This window comes from Ranitomeya variabilis, chromosome 5 (genome assembly GCF_051348905.1).
Source record: "Ranitomeya variabilis isolate aRanVar5 chromosome 5, aRanVar5.hap1, whole genome shotgun sequence".
Classification (NCBI taxonomy): Eukaryota; Metazoa; Chordata; class Amphibia; order Anura; family Dendrobatidae; genus Ranitomeya; species Ranitomeya variabilis.
The window spans coordinates 123,277,918-123,301,882 of NC_135236.1; the positions used below are offsets into that span (position 1 = coordinate 123,277,918).

Genomic DNA, 23,965 nt, shown 5'->3' on the forward strand with positions numbered 1-23,965 from the left:
TTTTGTGCATGTGGCAATTTTTCTGTGTGTAAGTTTTGCGTGTGGCAAGTTTTCCATGAGGTGAGTTTTGCACGTGTGGCGAGTTTTGCGTGAGCCTAGTTTTGTATGTGGTGAGTTTTGCATGTGGCGAATTTTGCTCGTGGCGAGTTTTGAGTGGCGACTTTTATGTGGCGAGGTTGGTTTATGTGTGGTGAAATGTGTGCTGAGGGTGATATGTGTTCAGGCACGTGGTAGTGTGTGGCGCATTTTGTGTGTGTTCATATCCCCGTGTGTGGTGAGTATCCCATGTCGGGGCCCCACCTTAGCAACTGTACGGTATATACTCTTTGGCGCCATCGCTCTTGTTCTTTAAGTCCCCCTTGTTCACATCTGGCAGCTGTCAATTTGCCTCCAACACTTTTCCTTTCACATTTCCCCATTATGTAGATAAGGTCAAAATTGTTTGGTGAATTGCAACGCACGGGGTTAAAATTTCGCCTCACAACATAGCCTATGACGCTCTCGGGGTCCGTGATGTGTGACTGTGCTAAATTTTGTGGCTGTAGCTGCGACGGTGCAGGTGCCAATCCCGGATATACACATTCAGATATATATATATATATATATATATATATATATATATATATATATATATATATATATATATATATATATATATAGATCTCTCTATTTATTATTATTATTATGATTAATTTTTTTTTCCTCTTTCACACCACCTTCTTGTATTCCACAGATAATCCTTTTTACGGCCTCAAAGAAAGTCTATGCAGACAAATTACTGAATATTTTGGATCCCAAAAAGCGACTGGTCAGGTAAGTTCACACCAAGCTTCAGAAATATAGGGGGCATTCATCCAGACTGGCATTCTACCCGAGATCTGCTAGAGTAAGATGCACCAAATTATTTTACGTTGCACAAGTCTTTGGTAATTTGGCACGTCATATATCCACCTGCATACCAGAGTCAGGAAAATGCTCCTGTCATGACTCCGGAACCTGGCATAAAAAAGTGACTTTCCACTAGTCTGACTTTTCTGGTGAAAAGGGGCTTTATTAATCAACTAGCTGAAGAGCCCGGCATTGCCCAGGCATAGTAACTAACTGTGGTTGGTCATAACAAATTACGATTATCCTCCATCCCATAGTCTCGTGCCCATATACCCATGATGACATCATTGTCGCCATGGCACCTATTATGACATCATTGTCTCCATGGCACCCATTATGACATCATCATTGTCTCCATGGCACCCATTATGACATCATTGTCGCCATGGCACCCATTATGACATAATTGTCGCCATGGCACCCATTATGACATCATTATTGTCGCCATGGCACCCATTATGATGACATTGTCGCCATGGCAACCGTTATGACGACATTGACGCCATGGCAACCCGTTATGACGACATTGTCGCCATGGCAACCCGTTATGACGACATTGTCGCCATGGCAACCCGTTATGACGACATTGTCGCCATGGCAACCCGTTATGACGACATTGTCGCCATGGCAACCCGTTATGACGACATTGACGCCATGGCAACCCGTTATGACAACATTGACGCCATGGCTACCCGTTAAGACATAATCGTCGCCATACACACACACACACTATATATTATAATATGTATATAGATAGATCTGTTTTTCCCAGTTAAATAGCCTTACTATTTTTCAACTTGTATATCTGAATTTCCCAGACACAGATTGTTTCGGGAGCATTGTGTTTGTGTCCAAGGGAACTACATCAAAGACCTGAACATCCTGGGGAGGGATCTTTCTAAAACAATCATCATTGATAACTCACCACAAGCCTTTGCATACCAGGTAAGTTAATTTTGTGGTTATATTTGAGATTTTAATAGATGTCAAAACCGTAGCTGTGCATGCAGCCTGCATAATGAATGGTCATTGGTTTTGGGCCTGTTAATCCGAACTGTCTATTTAACCCCTTCATGATGGAACCCTTTTTTGTTTATGCTTATGTTTTGCGCCCCCCTTCTTCCCAGAGCCATAACTTTTTTTTATTTTTCGATCAATATGGCCATGTGAGGGCTTGTTTTTTGCGGAACGAGTTTTTCCTTTTGAGCGACATGGTTAGTTGTAACATATCGTCTACTGGAAAACAATTCCAAATGCAATGAAATTGCAAAAAAGTGTGATTCCACAACTGTTTTTTTTAAAAAAATTTTTTTACCATTTTCACCAAATGCTAAAACTGACCTGCCATTATGATTCTCCAGGTCATTACGAGTTCATAGACACCAAACATGTCTAGGTTATTTTTTATTTAAGTGGTGAAAAAAAATCCAAAGTTTGTTTTGTTTTTTATTTTCTTAAATTGCGTAATTTTCCGAGCCTCGTAGCGCCTCCATTTTTCAGATTCTGGGGCCGGCTGAAGGATTACTTTTTGCGGCGAGCTGACATTTTTAATAATACCATGTTGGTGTGTATACGATCATTTGATCACCCGTTATTGCATTTTAATGCAATGTTGCAGTGCAGCGACCCAAAATAAACCCAAAATTTTGGGGATATTACTTTGTCTCTACGCCGTTTACCGATCGGATTAGTTCTTTTTATAGCTTGGTAGATCGGGCAATTCTGAACGCTGTGATAACAAATATGTGTATGTTTGATTTTTATTTTTTTTATTTTAAATGGGGCGAAAGGGTGGTGATTTGAACTTTTATGGGAGATTAAAAGCTGCGATAACCCGATCGGCTCTGCTACATGCAGATCACCTGTGTGTAGCAAAAATGCTTACTTGCTATGAGCACCGACCACCGTGCGGCGCTCTTAGCAACGCGGCTCTGACAACCATAGAGGTCTGCTGGAGACCTCTGGTTGTCATGCCAACCCATCATTCACCCACCATCATGTGACTGGGTCACAGATGGGTGGGATTTCTGGCATTATTCACAGAAGTGTGAGTTAAATGCCGCTGTTAGAGATTGACAGCGGCATTTAACGGGTTAACAGCCACAGGTGGATCTTGATACCACCCGAGGCTGTTAAAGGCACATGTAACATAGTAACATAGTTAGCAAAGTGAAAAAATACATTTGTCCATCCAGTTCAGCCAAATTCCGTCAGAATAAATCACCAGATGTACATCCTTCTAAAGGACCTAATAACTGTAAGATGCAATATTGTTACGCTCCAGGAAGACATCCAGGGCTCTCTTGAACACCTCGACTGAGTTCGCCATCACCACCTCATCAGGCAAGGAATTCCAGATTCTCACTGCCCCGACAGTAAAGAATCCTCTTCTATGTTGGTGGGAAAAATCTTCTCCAGATGCAGAAAATGCGTCCTTGTGACTGTCATCTTCCTTGGTATAAACAGATTCCCAGAGAGATATTTGTATTGTCCCCTTATATACTTATACATGGTTATTACATCGCCCATCAGTCGTCTTTTTTTTTTCTAGAATAAATAATCCTAATTTTGCTAATCTCCGGGTATTGTAGTTCCCCCATCCCCTTTATTAATTTTGTTGCCCTCCTTTGTACTCGCTCTAGTTCCATTATATCTTTCCTGAGCATCGGTGCCCAAAACTGTGCACAGTACTCCATATGCGGTCTAACCAGGGATTTGTACAGAGGCAGTATAATGTTCTCATTGTGTATTCAGGCCTTTTAATGCAGCCCATGATCCTGTTAGCCCTGGCAGCCGCTATTTGGCACTGGCTGCTCCAGGTAAGTTTATCATTAACTAGGATCCCCAAGTCCTTCTCCATGTCAGATTTACCCAGTGGTTAACCATTCAGTGTGATATTGATTCCTTCTTCCCATGTGTATAACCTTACATTTACCATAGTTAAACCCCATCTGCCACCTTTCAGCCCAAGTTTCCAACTTATCCAGATCCATCTGTACCAGAATACTATCTTCCCTTGTATTGACGGCTTTACATAGTTTTGTATCATCGGGAAATACCGATCTTTTACTGTGTAAACCTTCTACCAGATTGTTAATAAATATGTTGAAGAGAACAGGTCCCAACACCGGCCCCTGCGGTACCACACTGGTCACAGCGACCCAGTTAGAGAATATACCATTTATAACCACCCTCTGCTTTCTATCACTAAGCCAGTTACTTACCCATATACACACATTTTCCCCCAGACCCAGCATTCTCATTTTGTGTACCAACCTCTTGTGTGGCACGGTATCACGGTATCAAACGCTTTGGAAAAATCAAGATATACCACATCCAATGACTCACCTTGGTCCAGTCTATAGCTTACCTCTTCATAAAAACTGATGAGATTGGTTAGACAGGAGCGATTCCTCATAAACCCATGCTGATATGGAGTTACACAATTATTCTCATTGAGATAATCCAGAGTAACATCCCTCAGAAACCCTTCAAATGATGTAATGCTCGACACAATTTGTAAAAAATTAAAAATTTATGTTTCAAAAAAAGAAACCCTTCAAATATTTTACCAATAATAGAGATTAGACTTACTGGCCTGTAATTTTCAGGTTCACTTTTAGAGCCCTTTTTCGTATTGGTACCACATTTGCTATGCACCAGTCCTGTGGAACAAACCCCCATCGCAGTAGAGTCCCTAAATATAAGAAATAATGGCTTGTACATTACATTACTTTTTACTCTTCGCCACGACAGCACCCTACTGGAGAGAGGGATCCGCCCTGCAGGAACAGGAAACCTATTGAGAAACAAAAGGGGGCGGTCCGCCTTTCCTCCTCAGTTTAGGTTTCCTGTTCCTGCGGGAACGACAGGACTTCGTTATGGGAAACATACCTGGGCTAGCATGCCGCCTGCGCGGTGTCCGAGAGAACGGCAGGGGCTGCGGCTCAGAAGCAGCGTCGGGGGAGTTCCGTTAGACGGCTCCCTCCTCGTCTGATGGAGCGGGCAGACGGCCGGGTCCGGGGAGGGCCGACCGGCGTCCTTCCCAGCGTGCGGTGTGGCAGCATGACCAGGAGCCGGGTAAGGTGATCCTCCATTGCGGCCCGGCGCTGAATCCCGGGCCGCACATGCGCCGACCGCCGCAATACAGGCTACCCCGGAAGTGAATCATGGACTTCCGGGGCGCCCAGGCCGGATCCAAGGCGGGGGAAGCCGGTGCCGATCTGCGCATGCGCAAAGGGAAAAAAAAAAAAAAAACTATTTAAATCGCTCACAAACATTAGAACGGCGATGCAGAGATGTCATCCCCAGGTGCCATGGACCCCACAGCTGGAGATCCAGTACCCCCCGCCAAAGATCACGCCAGAGGATCCTCGGACACCGCTCGTAAAAGTGACGGTTCCAGAACAGGATCTCGGCCTTCTGATCCGGTATTATTTGCTTCACTGGGTGAGTTGTGAACTCTGCCTATTAAGCTGACGCTGTCTCCCTATTTCTCTCTCTTTTCCCTTTCTCTCTCTACTTATACGCTTAGAGCAAAAAACGACAAAAAACGAAGCACAGGGAATGTGCCTTGTGTAACCAGCCCCTTCCTGACTCATACCCCAAAAAGCTTTGCAAGGACTGCTTTAAGGAAACAACACAGGGCGCAGCAGTGTCCATTACGGACCTACGGGCCATTATTAGAGAGGAGCTAAAAAATATGACCCAGGACAAACCGCGTAGTGCTAAGTCTAAAACACCGACACTTGTGTCAGACTCCGACAGTGACCAACCTGTACTGTCAGACGCCTCCCTGTCATCATGTTCAGCATCGTCATCCTCATCAGAGATCGAGGGACGCTCATGTTTTCCCTTAGACAGTGTGGACAACTTGGTAAAGTCAATCCGAAATACCATGGGGTGTGAAGAGTCTAAGGGTGCGCAAACCGCGCAGGACATAATGTTCGCGGGTTTGGCAGACAGAAAGAGGAGATGTTTTCCAGTTATACCAGCAGTGAAAACATTAATTAAAAGAGAGTGGGAGAAGCAGGATCAGAGAAGCTTTCTACCCTCAGCGTCAAAACGTAAATATCCGTTCAGTGACGAGGAGCTTCTTACATGGACCAAAGTCCCTAAGGTCGACGCTGCTGTAGCTTCTACCTCTAAGCAATCCACTCTACCTGTGGAGGATGCAGGATTACTAGTCGATCCTTTGGATCGTAAGGCTGAATCATCCCTTAAACGTTCTTGGGAAGCGGCTACAGGAATATTCAAACCTGCAGTAGCCAGCACTTGTGCGGCCCGGTCAATGATCATCTGGATTGATCAATTAGACCAGCAAATTGAAAACAAAAGCTCGAGAGAAAAACTACGAGCAGCCATCCCTTTAATACGAGGAGCAGCGGCCTTTATGGCAGACGCCTCCGCCGACTCACTCCGTTTAGCAGCAAGATCTGCGGGCCTTGTGAATAACGCAAGAAGAGCTCTATGGATGAAGAGTTGGAAAGGGGACGCGCAATCTAAATCCAAAATATGCGCAATCCCATGTGAGGGTGAGTACCTCTTTGGTAAAACCTTAGACGAGATACTCAAGAAAGCAAAGGACAGGAAGAAAGCTTTTCCTGAATCCTCTATTCCCTTTTACAGGAGAGCCTTTAAGAGGAGGCCGTTTGGCAAGAGGAGACAAATGGATAGGTCTACAACATGGACCCCTAAGGACGACAAGCAGAGAGGTACCATGTTTAGAAGACCCAACCCCCCAAAAGACAACAAATACTGAGGATATACCAGTTGGGGGCAGACTTAAATTTTTTACCACTCAATGGGAGAAAATAACATCTAGCTCGTGGGCTTTAAATATCATCCGAGATGGAATTAAACTAAAATTCTCTCGTGTTCCCCACGAGTCTTATATTATAACATCTCTCAGCTCGCCTATACAGCAACAGGCTCTAGAGCTTGAAATTCAAACCCTAATATCAAAACGGGTCCTAGTCCAAGTGCCGGTGGGACAGGAGGGTAAGGGATTCTACTCTCCCCTATTCCTAATTTCTAAGCCCGACGGTTCTTTCAGGACAATCATAAACCTTAAAAAACTCAATTCATTCATTGAAAACTATACATTTAAAATGGAATCCATTAGGTCCACCATAAAGCTCCTATTCCCAAACTGTATGATGGGGGGCATTGATCTAAAGGATGCTTACTATCATCTCCCCATTCATGACAGATACCAAAAATTTCTCAGAGTGGCGGTAAAAATCAACAACGAGGTTCGTCACTTCCAGTATGCGGCCTTACCCTTCGGCCTCTCAACAGCGCCGAGGATCTTCACCAAGATAATGCTAGAGGTGATGGCATACCTACGCCAGAAGGAGACTTTGATTGTGCCCTATCTGGATGACTTTCTGGTAATAGGAAATTCAGTTACTCAATGTACTGATCGTTTAGCTCACGCAATTTCCTCTCTACAGGACCTGGGCTGGATAATCAATACCGACAAATCCAGACTCACTCCGCTTTCCCGTCAGGCGTTCTTGGGGTTCCAGTTAGACTCCATATCTCAAAAGTGTCTTCTGCCGCAGGTAAAGGTTCTACTGATCAGACACAAAGTCCTAGCTGCAATAAATAATCCGCGTATATCCCTAAGACAAGCTATGTCGTTATTAGGGTCTCTTATCTCTTGTATACCAGCAGTGAGATGGGCTCAACACCATACTCGAACACTACAACATCAAGTATTACAAGAGGATAGACGGTTATTTGGGCGCCTAAATGCAAAAATAACCTTATCTCAGGAGGTTTTAACTTCCTTAGAGTGGTGGCTAGACTCAAACCATTTGATGAGTGGGGTTCCATGGGTAATAACGCCATCTCATACCATAACCACTGACGCCAGTCCTCATGGATGGGGCGCTCATATGGGAAATGATTATTGCCAGGGGTCATGGAGCATGGAGGAAAGCGGCAGCTCCTCTAACTTTAAAGAACTGAATGCTGTAAAATACGCCTTATATCATTTCCTCCCACAGCTTCGGGGGAAAGACGTCAGAGTCCTATCCGACAACACCACCACAGTGGCGTATCTAAATCGGCAAGGAGGTACGCGATCAGAGACTCTGATGTCTTCTGCTACAGAAATCTTAAATCTAGCAGAAAGTCACCTAACATCCCTTACTGCGCTGCACATAAGAGGAGCAAGCAATCAGCAGGCGGACTTTTTAAGCCGACACACCCTGAGACAAGGAGAGTGGTGTCTAAACCAGCAAATATTTCTGGAAATAATATCTCTTTGGGGCCGTCCTCAGATAGATCTCTTCGCCACAAGGAAAAACAGAAAAGTCCGGAGATTTGCTTCTCTATCTCCAGCGGATCATCCGGACATTCTGGACGCTCTCCAAGCCCCTTGGCAGTTCAGTCTGGCGTACGCGTTTCCTCCGATCATATTGCTACCTCAAGTTATACGCAAAATCAGAGAAGAAGGGGCGAGAGTTGTACTGATAGCTCCATTCTGGCCCAAGAGACCATGGTTCTCATGGCTACAGACCATGTCGGTCTCAGATCCTTGGGTCCTCCCCTCAACGCCCAACCTTCTCTTCCAGGGTCCGTTTTTCCACCCTCAGGTGGACAATCTCCACCTGACGGCCTGGAACTTGAGAGGCAGATGCTAAGATCGAGAGGATTCTCGGGGGGTTTAATTGATACGCTTCTCCATAGTAGAAAACCCTCCACCACAAAAATCTATACAAGAGTATGGAGAAAATTTTTTCAATTCCATACATCTACCAACACATCAGAGATTCCGATACATTCTATCCTGGAGTTTCTTCAAAAAGGGAGAGAACTAGGTCTAACTGTAAACACCTTAAAGGTTCATGTTTCAGCACTAGGAGCCCTCTATGGCCATAACATCGCGGGGGATAGATGGGTATCCAGATTTATTACGGCCTGCGAAAGAATGAATCCAGTTAACATACCTAGGATTCCACCCTGGGATTTAAATTTAGTCTTACAAGCCCTAACAGACTCTCCATTCGAGCCAATAGACTCAATACCAATTAAATGTCTATCACTAAAAACGGCCCTCTTGGTAGCACTGACTTCAGCTAGGAGAATCAGTGACATCCAAGCACTCTCTATAGATCCACCTTTTTTGTTAACCTTTCAGGATAAATTAATTCTTAAACCAGACCCTTCCTACCTACCCAAAGTAGCGAAAAAATTCCACAGGTCACAAGAAATAATCTTGCCCACTTTCTTCAGTAATCCATCCACTCCTGAAGAACAAAAATATCACACTCTAGACGTTAAAAGAGTAGTGTTAAAATACATTGAGAAGACCAGCAGCTGGCGACAGAGTAGGGCTCTGTTTATTTCCTTCCAGGGTGTCAAGAAGGGTCATGGAGTAACAAAAAGCACCTTATCCCGGTGGATCAGAGAGTCTATCAGACTGGCTTACTCCGCGAGGAAAGAAAACCCTCCGGAAGGCATAACGGCACACTCTACCAGAGCGATGGCATCCTCCTGGGCAGAGAGGGGAGACGTCCCGATTGAAACTATATGTAAGGCGGCAACTTGGTCAAATCCTTCTACATTCTATAACCACTATAGGCTAGACCTATCGTCAACTTCTGACCTAGACTTTGGCAGGACTGTCTTCAGCACGGTGGTCCCCTCCCTAGGTGATGGTCTCTGAAAGATCTCCAGTAGGGTGCTGTCGTGGCGAAGAGTAAAAAGCCGGATTACTCACCGGTAATGCTCTTTTAGTGAGTCCACGACAGCACCCTCTTACATCCCTCCCTAGATTAATATAATACATATTATTTGAGTAAAATCCTTTTAATCATAAGCAAATAAGTTTAAACAATGAAATAAATGATATTTGCCTAATACTGGCGGTCCTCCGGGTACTCTGAAATCAAAACTGAGGAGGAAAGGCGGACCGCCCCCTTTTGTTTCTCAATAGGTTTCCTGTTCCTGCAGGGCGGATCCCTCTCTCCAGTAGGGTGCTGTCGTGGACTCACTAAAAGAGCATTACCGGTGAGTGATCCGGCTTTTTTACTCAAATGTTTTTTATTAAATATGAGTCCAATAAAACATTTCACATTAAGACATACATTTCTATTTTCCCCCACTGTTAACCCCCCCCCCCCCCCCTTACCCAGCCCGCCCCCTCCTTCCTTTTTAGACAGCTCACGCTTTCCTCTTAACATATCCTGTGGTATTATATACGTTAACCATATACAATAACTTTTATTTGTAAACGAATACACCATAAATATATAGGCGAACCCTCCTCAGGCCTAACTTCTCGTAGCCTCCCCTAGCCTAGTTCCAACCAAGACTAATTCTCCCCCATACTTTATATATCAGAAATAATGTTGGGTATTTCTTCCCCAGTATCCCTAGGTATCCCTAGGGATCCATCTTCCAGACACTGTACCGCCAGACTTCTCTTCACCACCCTTTCTATCAAAAGTTGTGCTACATTGGAAGACGACTCATGTTCCCAGCCCTTTAAATGCTGACATTGGGCCCCCAAGAAATATATTTCAGGGTTAGGTAAAGCCAAGCCTCCCGCGTCCTTAGGGCGTTGAAGCGTCTCCAATCTAATTCGCGGGTGTTGCCTCCCCCACACCAGGCCTCTAAATAAAGAGTTAATCAATTTGAATTTTACACGTGCTATCCAGATAGGTAAGTTATGGCGAACATACAGTATCTTAGGCATCAAAATCATCTTAATGAGATTAATTCGGCCTACAACAGATAAATGCAACTTAGACCAAGCCCCTACCTTTGCCTTAAGAGTTCCCAGAACCGGTGTAAGATTCGTATGCAAGTAATTCGTGATCGGCAAAGAGATTAGTATCCCCAAATATTTGAATTGATCTGCTACTTTAAGTCTACCCCCTTCCATAGAATCTCCAAGATCACCCCCTGCATCATCCACCATAAACAGAGTTGACTTATTCCAATTTATTTTAAGCCCCGACAAAGCACCAAATCCCTCGATTAGCCGAATTGCATTACTCAGTGAATCATGTGGATCACTCAAGAACAGCAGTATATCATCCGCATAAAAGCGCTATCTTTTTCTCTATCAATCCATATTTAAACCCAGAGACCTCAGCGGACTGGCGGCCAGCAGCTCCACGGCTAAAGCAAACAAAAGAGTGGAGAGCGGACACCCCTGTCTCGTCCCTCTATGTAGTCTAATCGTATGAGAAAGCTCCCCTTTTTCCTTCGCCACATTGGGGGACACAGGACCATGGGTGTTATGCTGCTGTCACTAGGAGGCTGACACTAAGTTGAGACAAAAAAAAAGGTTAGCTCCTCCCCTGCAGTATACACCCTCGTGCTGGCTTCCAGAGACCCAGTTCAAGCTTAGTGTCCGTAGGAGGCTCACTGGATTTAAACCTTTCTATCCCGGACGAAGGGGGCGACGGATTCTTTCATGTTCCGATCTCCCCCGAACCAACAACAGGCGAGCACGGGAGTTTCACCTCTCCGTATCCTCTCCTGCGACGTGGGATGCCACTGCCTGAGCTGACCACTTTTTTTTTTTTTTGGGCGACGGGACCCTTTCACGGGCACCGATCTCCCCCCGAGTAACAGACGAGCACTGGTGTTTTAGCTCCAGTATCCTCTTCTGCAGCCAGGCCTTTTATTGCTGGACATCTGCCCTGCCCACCAGGTTTCACCCTCGGCTGTACAGAGGCACTATACCACTGTGGCGTCCGTGCAGCCCCCACTGCATCACCACTGTAAAAAAGCGGTTGATGGAAGGAGGCGGACGGTTCCGCTCCACCCCCCTTTTCTTGGGGATGGTGGATAGAGGCTCCCCCAACCCTGCACCGTCCTATGTAGCCCTGGCACCTTTATGGGGTAAGTGCAGATGGTGTGCGCCCCTACCACTGGGTTATGGCCTTAGGGGATGGTTTTTTCTATGGGGGTCACCTTTCCTCCTCCTCCTCCTTAGCGGCAGCATCCTTTTCGGAGCGCCGCGATTCCTTTCCCCGCGGGTGCGCGCCGGCCGAGGCCAGAAATTTAGTCCCCGGCTTCGGCCCCTTGCTAGGCCGCACTCCGGTAGGCTCCGCCCACTCCACGCATCACTTCTATGGCCCCGCCCACGCTTCTGGCGCTTCTCGCTCCCTGCGAGACTTCACTTCAGGGTCTCGGCAGCCATCTTCCCCCTGCAGCACGCAGCGCCGGCCGGTCTTTTCTCCCACGGAGGATCTTTCTTCTCCACTCGATTGCGGGGCACAGGACCGGGTAAGGAGACAGCTTTAGCTGCTTCCCTGCAGCGCTACCCCTCTGCTTCCTCATAGCAGCTCGGTGCATCACATTGGGGTACAACAGGTCCCAGTCAAGGGGCATACCACCTTTTTCTCTGCTTGTACCACCTGCCAGGCTCCTCTTCCCAGGCCTCAGAGCTCCCCGTTCTGCCCATCCTGTGATGCCCAATGTGCCCAGGAGCCCTCCGCCGCTACCGACCCCAGTGCTCCTAGCCCCCCTGAGTGGGCCACGTCCCTGTCACAAACCGTGGCCTCGCTAGCTAAGGCGATTGAATCCCTTCATGACCCCTCTGGGGAGCGGGGCATTCGTTTACCTGGGTTAAGAGACCCCTCTATTACAGGGGAATCGTCGGCCAGCAGGGGCCGCTCTCACCCACAGGAGATTCGGACATCCACAAAACGGATCCGCACTACCTCTCCCGATCATTCGCCGCGCCATTCAGCCTCCATTAACTCCACTTCTCGCTCACCCTCTCCAGGGGCTAGAAGCGATCACGACTCTGAGTATGAGTCTGAGGCGTCCATGGACCCGGATTCTCCGGAGTTCCGTTCAACCGTTGACTCCCTCATTGAGGCTGTCAATCATGCGCTAAAGGTTAATGATGACCCTTATTCAACTCCGGATCACGCAGTTTCCTTCACAAGAAACAAGCGATCCCATAAGGTCTTCGCCTCCCATCCGGATTTTCTAGAGATAGTTAAGAGGCATAGGGAGCGACCGGATAAACGCTTTACGGGCAAAAAGGCTCTAGAGTCTAAATATCCCTTTTCCCCAGAGCTGGTTAAAGATTGGACGGAGCCACCGCTGGTGGATCCTCCGGTGTCGCGTTTGGCTACCAAAACGCTTTTATCAGTACCTGACGGGGCATCAATTAAGAGTCCCACAGAGCGCCAGTTGGATTCCCTGGCGCGATCAGTGTATGAAGCCTCAGGTTCCTCCCTATCCCCTTCCTTCGCTGCGGCCTGGGTCGCTAAAACTATGGTTTCCTGGGCAGATACTCTGGCACATTCCTTTCAGGACCACGCTCTTCCGGCTGAAGCGGCGGACCTCGCCAAACAGATTGCTATGGCAGCAGATTACGTTGTGTACGCATCCTTAGACGCAGCAGACTGTGCGGCAACAGCGGCTTCAAACGCCGTCACCATCAGGAGAGCTATCTGGCTTAGAGAGTGGCGGGCGGATTCCTCCTAAAAAAAAAAGTCTCTAGTTTAGTTTCTCTCCCCTTTCAGGGCGGACGCCTATTTGGTGAGAAATTGGACCAACTTATTTCCGATGCTACAGGGGGAAAAAGCAAGTTCCTCCCTCAACACAGACCAAAGGCTGCTTTTCAGCGCCAACAGTATTTTCGCTTTCGCCCCTTTCGAGGTGGCCCTTTCTGGTCCAACTCTGCTGCATCGTCTAGATCAGAACGATCTACACGCACAGACAGGGACTCTCGACCTTCTTACAAACCAAATCCGTCCTGGAGAGGAAGACCTAGACAACCCAGAACCAGAGGTTCTAGACCTGCCAGATTTCCTTCACAATGACTCGGGGAGTATTCCAGTCGACACCACCAAGGTAGGCGGACGCCTACTTCTTTTTCGTCAGGTCTGGCTTTCCGTCATCCCCGACGAATGGGTCAGAGACCTGGTGTCGTCTGGTTACAAAATAGAATTTTCCGTCTCACCCCCAGCTCGGTTTTTTTCCCTCGCATCTCCCAATTTCAAGAGCTCAGTCGCGCGCTCTCCATTGCGCCATCGATTCCCTCCGCCAAAACGGGGTCATCGTTCCGGTTCCGGAACACGAGAGATTCAAAGGATTCTACTCAAACCTCTTCGTCGTACCAAAGAAGGACTGGTCCGTGCGCCCCATCTTGGACTTGAAACTCCTAAACAAGCACGTAAAAGTACGACACTTCCGGATGGAGTCTCTTCGGTCGGTCATTTCCTCATTGGAGCGAGACGAGTTCCTAGCATCAATAGACATCAGAGATGCTTATCTTCACATCCCAATCTTTCCGCCACACCATAGGTTCCTCCGCTTCGCCATTCGAGAGGACCATTTTCAATTCACGGCCTTGCCCTTCGGTCTTGCCACAGCACCCAAGGTATTCACGAAGGTCATGGCGGCGGTCATGGCCATCCTGCACTCCCGAGGAGTGGTCGTGTTGCCATACTTAGACGACCTTCTGGTCAAAGGTCCATCTTTTCATGCCTGCGAAGCAAGTGTCCGCATTACGTTGGATTCGCTTTTGCGCCTTGGCTGGTTAATCAACCTGGACAAATCCTCTCCTGTTCCAGCTCGAAGGATCTCTTTCCTAGGCATGATCCTAGACACGTCCAAGGGACTGATCTTTCTTCCAAGGCCCAAGCGCTTCAACAGGGGGCCAGGACGCTTTCTCGCCCGCAGTCCATTCGGTTTGCCATGAAGATCCTGGGGATGATGGTGGCCTCAATGGAAGCGATTCCCTTCGCCAAACTGCATCTCCGTCCTTTACAACAGGCTCTTCTGGACAACTGGGACAGGAGTCCCTTTACCCTCGACCGCCCATGCCCTCTGTCCCCGCGGACCAGGCAAGCGCTCACGTGGTGGACTTTGGAGTCAACTCTCCACCATGGGAGGTCTTTTCTTCCGATCCATTGGCTGGTGGTGACCACCGACGCCAGTCTCCTCGGTTGGGGAGCGGTGTTTCTCCACCACACTGCCCAGGGGCGTTGGTCGAAGAGGGAGTCGAAACTTCCCATAAACATTCTGGAGATCCGTGCTATCAGGTTTGCCCTGAGACATTTCCACCCTCTGCTAGCGGGTCACCCAGTCCGAATACAGTCGGACAACGTCACTGCTGTTGCGTACATAAACCATCAAGGGGGCACTCGCAGCAGGGCAGCGATGCGGGAGGTCACACATCCTCCGTTGGGCCGAGGTCAACCACTCCACCATTTCCACGGTACACATTCCGGGTGTCGAGAACTGGGCGGCGGACTTTCTCAGTCGTCAGGGTCTCGCCTCGGGAGAGTGGGAGCTCCATCCAGAAGTTTTTCGTCAAATCTGCCTTCGCTGGGGGACTCCGGACGTGGATCTGATGGCATCCAGGCTCAACGCCAAAGTCCCCAACTTCGTACCGTGTTCTCGGGACCCCCGGGCCGTCGGGGTGGATGCTCTGATATTCCCCTGGCACAGGTTCCGATTCCCGTACGTGTTCCCTCCACTTCCTCTGTTACCGAAGGTGATCCGGAAAATCAAGATAGAGGGGATTCCGGTGGTCCTTATCTCCCCAGATTGGCCGCGTCGCACATGGTATGCGGAACTGGTGCATCTCCTATCCGACGTTCCCTGGCGGTTGCCAGACCGCCCAGATCTACTCCGCAAAGGACCGATCTAGCATCAGAGCTCAGGGGCCCTGCGTTTAACGGCGTGGCTGTTGAAACCTGGATCCTAACTCAAGCAGGTTTCTCCTGGCAGGTCATTTCCACCATTATTAGAGCTCGCAAGACGTCTTCCGCTCGCATCTACCACCGCACCTGGAAAGCCGCCTTCTCTTGGTGCAGACTCAGCGATCGTCCCCCTCTCGCTTTCTCCATTCCCTTCATTCTGGAATTTCTCCAGTCCGGCTTGGATTCCGGCCTGGCCCTCAGTTCCCTCAAGGGCCAGATTTCAGCGCTGTCGGTGCTGTTCCAGCGTAAGATTGCTACTAACTCGCAAGTCAGGACCTTCATTCAAGGGGTCTCCCACGTGGTTCCCCCCTACAGAATGCCACTAGAGACCTGGGATCTCAACTTGGTCCTGAGCGTCCTTCAGGAACTCGCGTTTGAACCTCTGCAAGACGTCCCACTATCTATTCTCTCTTGGAAGGTGGTCTTCCTTGTGGTGATAACGTCTATCAGGCGCGTCTCGGAGTTGGCCACTCTTTCCTGCCGGGCACCCTTCCTTTCCTTCCACCAGGACAAAGTAGTCTTACGCCCATCTCCCGCTTTTCTCCCTAAGGTGGTGTCATCTTTTCACCTCAATGAAGATATTATTCTTCCCTCCTTTTGTCCACAGCCAAAACATAGGGTCGAAAAGGCCCTTCACACTTTGGACGTGGTACGGGCTCTCAGGAGGTACGTCTCTAGGACTGCCTCTTTCCGTAAATCGGATTCCCTCTTTATCCGCCATGAGGGTCACAGGTAGGGTTCAGCCGCGTCTAAGGCTACGATAGCCAGATGGATCCGATCAGCTATCCAAGAAGCTTATCGGGTCGGGCAGGCCCATTCCGGCGGGGGGTTAGAGCTCTCTACTCGGTCAGTTGGTGCTTCCTGGGCCATTCGGCACCAGGCGTCGGCGGAACAGGTTTGCAAGGCCGCAACATGGTCTAGCCTGCATACTTTCACAAAGCACTACAACGTCCACACTCATTCTTCCGCAGATGCGGCCCTTGGCAGACGTATTCTGCAGGCGGCCGTTGTGCATTTATAAGTCAGATGGTACACAGAGTTATTTGGTTGTATTGTTACCCACCCAGGGACTGCTTTGGGACGTCCCATGGTCCTGTGTCCCCCAATGTGGCGAAGGAGAAATAGGGATTTTTGTGTACTCACCGTAAAATCCTTTCTCCGAGCCACTCATTGGGGGACACAGCACCCACCCTGTTAGCCTTACGGCTTGTTACCTTTTTGGTTCTTGATTTTTTTCTGACATGTTATACTCTAATGTTATGTATTATATTGATATTAATCTCCTACTGCTTTTGCACTGAACTGGGTCTCTGGAATCCAGCACGAGGGTGTATACTGCAGGGGAGGAGCTAACCTTTTTTTTTGTCTCAACTTAGTGTCAGCCTCCTAGTGACAGCAGCATAACACCCATGGTCCTGTGTCCCCCAATGAGTGGCTCGGAGAAAAGGATTTTACGGTGAGTACACAAAAATCCCTATTTCACTCACCCTAGCTGATGGTTGCACGTACAATAGCTGAACCCAGGACACAAATTGTGGGCCGAAGCCAAAGCATTGCAATACCTGCCACAAGTATCCCCATTCCACACTGTCGAATGCCTTATGGGCATCTAAAGAAGCAATAACTCTATGCCCACCGTTATCAGCCCCCAATTGTAAATTCAAAAAAGCCTTCTAAGATTGATTGCCATGGACCTGTCGGGCATAAAGCCAGACTGATCTGGATTAATCAACTTAGAAATAACACCCAACAATCGGGCCGCCAACACCACAGCCAGACGTTTAACATCCGTTGTGAGCAAAGAAATCGGGCGATAAGCTTCAGGCAGTCGTAGATCTTTATCTTCCTTCGGGATTACAACTATTATGGCCTCCCTCATGGAGGCTGGAAGAATCCCCCCATTCCTAGCCTCCTCCAAAACTACTTGTATCTCCTTATAAATTTCAGCTGGCAATCCATCTGCTCCTGGGGCCTTACCTCTTGTCATGTCTCTTAAAGCACGACTTAGTTCTTCGTCCGCAATAGGTCCCTCCAAACTTTCCCTATCCTCCTCACTCAGTCTAGGTAAGACAATACCTTCTAGAAATGGCGCGTTGTCAGTCCCCGATGGGTCCACACCAGAGTTTACAGATCCGCGTACAAGTCCGTAAAGACCCTTAAGATCTGAGGTCTCAGACACTTTTATACCGTTAACAGACTCTAGTGAATGTACGAATGGTGTACCCCTCTGGGCTGACTCCACCAGCGAGAGCATATGCCCCACTACCTCCCCCTCCTGGTAAAAGGCTAGTCGTTGGAACTCTCTCTTCCTCCCTGCCCTTTCCAAAATAATTTTATCCATATTATTCTGGGCTTCTCTTAACCGTTTCCCAGCCTCAGGGGTACCCAGTGTGGCCATCTCATCTTCAGCAATTCTCAGCCTTTCCCTTGCGGCATTCTCCGCCTGTTTTGATCGCCGCTTACATCTATTGATGTCCCTGAACAGAAAACCTCTCAAATATGCCTTCATCGTCTCCCATATAGTTGGTATGTCCGAGCTGCCCTCGTTAATCTCAAAAAACTCCTCCACCTCCTGCTGCATTGCCTCCAAACTCACACTGTTCAACCAGTTAGGGTGAAATTTCCACTCTCCCATATGCCGTGCTTGTGTCCCCATTGGCCATAACTCCACCTCTATCGGATTATGATCGGAGATCGCCCGTGGCAAGTATCTCACTTCTCCCACCATAGCATCAAACATATTGTTTCCGAGCGCCATATCTATTCTGGATAAAGTATCATGAGCTGGTGAATAGCAAGAGTATCCCCTCTCCCCCACGTGTCACACTCTCCACAAATCAGTCATACCAATCTCTAGAATATATTTTCCAAACGGCATAATATGGCTTTCCCGACCTGTTTTGTGTATTTTTGTTTTTATCCCAGAAATCATCACCTATATTGTTGAGATCTCCAATAATTAAAAGCGGCATCGAATCTCCCCGTCCAATCAATTCCAACACTTCTCTAAGTTTTTTACTCGAATAAGGGGGAGGAATGTACATAGCCGCCACACACATCAAAATACCAGGCATTCTGCATTTCACTACCACATACTGTCCATCCACATCAGCATACACCTTCAGCTCTTCATAGCGCACCCCTGCTGGGACCAATACCGATACCCCCTTGAGTATGTAGAGAAGGTGGAATGATACGTTATTTGCAGCCACCGCCTACGTAAGACGTCCACCCTCTCACGAACTGAGTGTGTCTCCAGCAGACATATCAGTGAGGCCCTCTGGTCTCGTGCGTACTGTTGCACCGCTGCTTTTGTCCGCCAGGCCTCTAACGTTCCAACTCAGTATTTTAATACGGTCCCCCATCATGATGCAGAACAGTCATCAAGAAAATCCTACTCCTTAATCTGAGCTGTCTAACCCCTCTCTCCCACCCTTTAAACTCCCACCCCCAACCTCCCTCCAAGATAAAGCATTTTCCTCCATCGAAAGTGGGGCTCCTTGGCCTGTTTGAAGCACTCTCATCTAGGTAACCTCCTCTAACTGGCTCCCGCGACCCTCAGAACCACATCTCTTTACATTAATTATTAACAGTACAGAACAAACAGTGAAGTTATTAACAGTACAGAACAAACAGTGAAGCAAAGAGAGTAAAAAAAAAAAACAACAAAAAAAACACATCGTTTGCAGTGCACCCTATTAACAATCCCCACCCCACCCCTCATTTTCCAGCACAACTCTGACTGGCGTAATAGTTAAACCCAGCCATATTCCACTCCTCCAAAAGTGAAAGAGACACAAATATTAAATGGGTACAAGTAGCAACCCAGTTCTCTTATCCCAAACATCTAGGCAACAACAACAGCTCACGCCTCAGCTGAAAGTCAGTCTCCCGCCGCTTGTAGTTTCTTGGCATTGATGTTGATCCATTGGGTAGCGTCCTCTGGTGTCGTGAAGAAATGAGCTTTATTAAAGGCAACCACTCTCAACCTCGCAGGGAAAAACATGGAGTATTTCACCCCCTGTTCTCTGTCACCTCTTGACACCAGTAAATTGTATTCTCTGTTTCTGGACCGCAGCAGAGTAATCCGGGTAGATGGCAATCCTCTGTCCGTCAACAGTGAGATCCTCCATTTCTCTGGCCTTCCTAAGAACAATGTCTGTCTCTGTAGTTTAATATCTTAGCCAACATGGTACGAGGATTGGCTCCAGGGGGAGGGGGCTGCGGCGGAACTCTGTGAGCTCTTCCCACGGCAAAGACCCTTGTCAGAACCTCGGCTACAACCTTCTCCTTCAACCAGTTTTCAATAAGCTCAGTAGGATTTCTCCCCTCTGTTTACTCTGTCGCCTCATTGGGGGACACAGGACCATGGGTGTTATGCTGCTGTCCACTAGGAGGCGACACTATGCATAATCTGAAAAAGATTAACTGTGGCTCCTCCTGTGCAGTATACACCCCTGGACGGCATCAGCCTTCTCCAGTTTTTGCTTAGTGTCGCAAAGGAGGCACACCTAAAGATTTTTACTCCGTTTTTACTCCGTTTCCCGTTTTCCGACGGGATTACAGATGAAGAAAAGAGGGTCTCCTGTGAGACCCCCGGCATGGCTCCTTCCTCGGCCCCCTATTATGGGGTGCCCAGTTGAAGTTGAGATGGCTATTCCCCATGCTGCTCCTTCCCCAACCCCTCGGGTGTTGGTTCGAAGTCGAGACCCCCCTCCTTCCCCAATTCCTTTTGGTTTCTGGGTTGAGGTCGAGGCGAGGATAAAGGCCCCTGAAGGTGTGACAAAGGCACCCTCCCTATCCCCCTCTGGGGGTATTAGGTTGAGACACTTCAGGTAGGGCCTGTACAGGCAGCATCCTACAGCTCCCAGCAATGGGCCAGCACACTGCGCCTGCATCCAGGGACCCCAGCCCAGCTGCGGGCTCCTGTTGGGGCCGGGGGGAGTGCAGGCAGGCATGGCACATACAGACACAGGGCTCCCAGCGTCCCTGTCTCTGCGGCAGCACCAGCTCTCTACTGCCTCAGGGGGACCCCAGCCGGGCTCCCCCTTCCGCTTATGGCCCCACCGCCATCCTGCCTTCAAATCCGGAGGGGTCCGGTTCAGATCCAACCCCCTCCCGGACTTTCGCGCCGGCCTGGAGCCCTTCTGGGCCTCAGGCATCTAATTTAGGCCCCGGCTTCGGCCTAGCTGAAGCAGCAGCCTCCTCTCCGCCCCCCGGCCCGCCCCCCGGATGACAAATATGACACTCTACAGTGTCATACAAGGGGCGGATCGAGACAGAAAGGGCGGGTTTTTTTATAGCCTTGCCGCCTTTTTCCAGCTCTCCGCCCCCTTCTCCTCCTCTCTCCTCTGTCTCTGCAGCCATTTTTGGCTGCAGATTAACCCTGCATCTCCCGGTCTGCAGGACCAGGACCAGGCAGCCAGTCTCCGGGGGGCACAGGACTGTGGATTTTCGGCGCTGGACCTAGGGGTACACTGGTGGGGTAAGATCACAGCTGGGTTATCTTTACTCAGCTGTGAATCCATATTACCTGTAAGGTCCATCTGCTGGCAGCACTTCTGCACTCTGTGCACTATGCCGGGCTCAAGGTCTAAGAGAACCAGGCAGAACTGCTATTATGCATACTGCACAGCCTGCGGGACCGCTCTCCCCAGTAGTAGCACATACCCGCATTGTCAGAACTGTATACAAACTACTGTGTCACAGCCTCAAGAAGCCCCTGCCATTGCCTCGGTGTCTAATGCCACACCGGAATGGGCTACTCAGATATCGCAATCTATGACGCAGTCTATAGATAACCTAACTTCCACATTGCTTCGGGCTCTGCAGGGTCATGCCCCGGCTATGACCGTTACCCAGCAAGGGAGAGCTTGACTCAGGAACAAGATGCCCCTGGCACATCCACGTCTAGGTCACGACGCAAGCGGATCCATACATCAAGTCCATCTGCGTCATCCCATAGCACACGGTCATCCCCCTCTAGGGAGAGACACCGTTGCTCCAGGTCATCTAGACCGTCCCATTCCAGGGACAGACAATGCAGATCTCCGCAATCCCCAACCAGAGAAGGCCTCCTCCCCAGCTCACCCAGCAGGGGACGCCTCAGTGATACACAGGATTCGGAAGGCATCTGCGACTCTGACTCAGACAGAGAAACAGAGGGGTCCCTGATCCCAATCCCTCCTAGCAATACAGCGCTAGTTGAGGACATAATATCGTCCATCCATCGGGTGCCGGACATTTCTGATCCGCCACCAGAGCCCCCGGAACATCAGACTTCCTTTGAAGGACCTCTGAAGCCGCCTAAGGTTTTCTCTAACCACCAGAGTTTAAGGCGATCCTTAAAAAAACAGCTCTCACAGCCTGAGAAAAAATTCGCTAATCGCAAATATCTGGAGGCGAGGTGCCCCTTCTCACAGAAGGACACCAAGGAATGGACAGATCCACCTGAAGTGGATCCCCCAGTCTCTAGGCTGGCAGCACAGACCCTCCTTACACCGCCAGATAGCTCAACCCTCAGGGACGCAGCAGACTGGCAGGTAGAACGCATGGCTCGTTCAATTTTCAAGGCAGCAAGGGCATCCATGGCTCCTTGCGTTCGCCTCAGCTTGGTGAATCTACAAGCCTTCCAAGCATCCGCTCCTCAACTGTCGGACCAAGCGGTTCAATTGCAGTTGTAGCAGATTACATGCTCCATGCAGCTCTGGTTTCAGCAAGGGGAGTCGCGGGGATAGCATCAAACCCCATCACGATTTGGCGTATCCTCTGGCTACGGGAATGGAAAGCGGACGCAGCCTCAAAGAAGTCCCTCACGCACCTCCCCTACCTCAGTGGGAGACTTTTCGGTGAACAGTTGGATACTATGATATCCAACGCCACAGGGGGTAAGAGTACTTCTCTTCCCCAACTGAAACCTAAACGCACTTACAAGAAGCGTAACCAAACTCGATTCCGATCCTTTCGGAATTCCTCCGGCTGGTCCGTCTCACGTCCAGTACAAAATCGTAACCGTTCCCCACGCAGGGACAACTCACGATCGACGCAAAGGTCGGACAAGACCTGGCAGTCAAAAGCAGGCCAGTCTAAGCCCAGAGGAGGAAAATCTCAGACTTTCTCTTCCTCATGACTCACGGACTCCGGAAGACACCACACCGGTAGGCGGCCGACTTTTGCTCTTTCATCAAGTCTGGCTGCCTATTACAGAAGACAGGTGGGTCATGGAACTAGTGTCTTCCGGATACAAAATAGACTTCACCTCCAACCCACCGGACAGGTTCTTCCTCTCTGTCCCCCCAAAACCGCCAGCCAAGGCTCGAGCCTACCACCAAGCGGTCTCCTCGCTTTATTAATCAGGAGTCATAGTACCGGTACCCACGACCGACCGCTTCCGAGGGTTCTACTCCAATCTGTTCGTAGTTCCCAAGAAAGGAGGCAGCGTACGGCCCATACTAGACCTAAAACAGCCCAACAAATATGTACGGGTCCGTCACTTCCGCATGGCGTCCCTTCGGTCCATCACTGCGTCCATGGAGAAGGGAGAATATCTCGCCTCCATAGACATACAAGACGCATACCTGCATATACCCATTGCACCTGCCCATCAGAGGTTTCTCAGGTTCGCAATAGGCCAGGACCACTACCAATTCGTGGCTCTCCCCTTTGGACTCGCCACGGCTCCCAGAGTGTCACCAAAGTCATGGCAGCAACCATGGACGTCCTGCATTCCAGAGGCATAGTAGTCGTTCCATACCTGGACGATCTACTCATCAAGGCTCCCACCTTCAAGGACTGTGAGCTCAGCGTCTCAATCACAACCGATACTCTCAGTCGTATGGGCTGGTTAATCAACCTACAAAGTCATCACCAACTCCGAGTCAGTCCCTGACCTTCCTGGGAATGTTATTCAACACTTCCAGGGGTCTAGTGCTCCTTCCCAAGGACAAGGCACTGGCCCTCCGACTAGCAGATGAAGAAAAGAGGGTCTCTTGTGAGACTCCCGGCATGGCTCCTTCCTCGGCCCCCTATTATGGGGTGCCCAGTTGAAGTTGAGATGGCTATTCCCCATGCTGCTCCTTCCCCAGTCCCTCGGGTGCTGGTTCGAAGTCGAGACTCCCTTCCCCAATTCCTTTTGGTTTCTGGGTTGAGGTCGAGGCGAGGATAAAGGCCCCTGAAGGTGACAATAGCACCTTCCCTATCCCTCTCTGGGGGTATAGGTTGAGACACCTCAGGTAGGGCCTGTACAGGCAGCATCCTACACCTCCAAGCAATAGGCCAGTACACTGCGCCTGCATCCAGGGACCCCGGCTCAGCTGTGGGCTCCTGTTGGGCAAGTGGTCCTCAGCGGAAGCGTCCATGCCCATCAACATCCTGAAAATTCGTGC

At 49.1% G+C, this 23,965-nt stretch overlaps 1 protein-coding gene across 1 annotated transcript in view; it reads left to right on the forward strand.

The window, feature by feature from the left end:
- Positions 1–23,965, forward strand: part of CTDSPL2 (CTD small phosphatase like 2) — an 85,502-nt gene that overhangs the window by 46,087 nt on the left and 15,450 nt on the right. The window contains exons 10-11 of the mRNA XM_077263188.1: positions 734–813; positions 1,707–1,833. Coding sequence (XP_077119303.1) covers positions 734–813; positions 1,707–1,833 — 207 coding nt within the window. The remainder of the gene's footprint in view (positions 1–733; positions 814–1,706; positions 1,834–23,965) is intronic.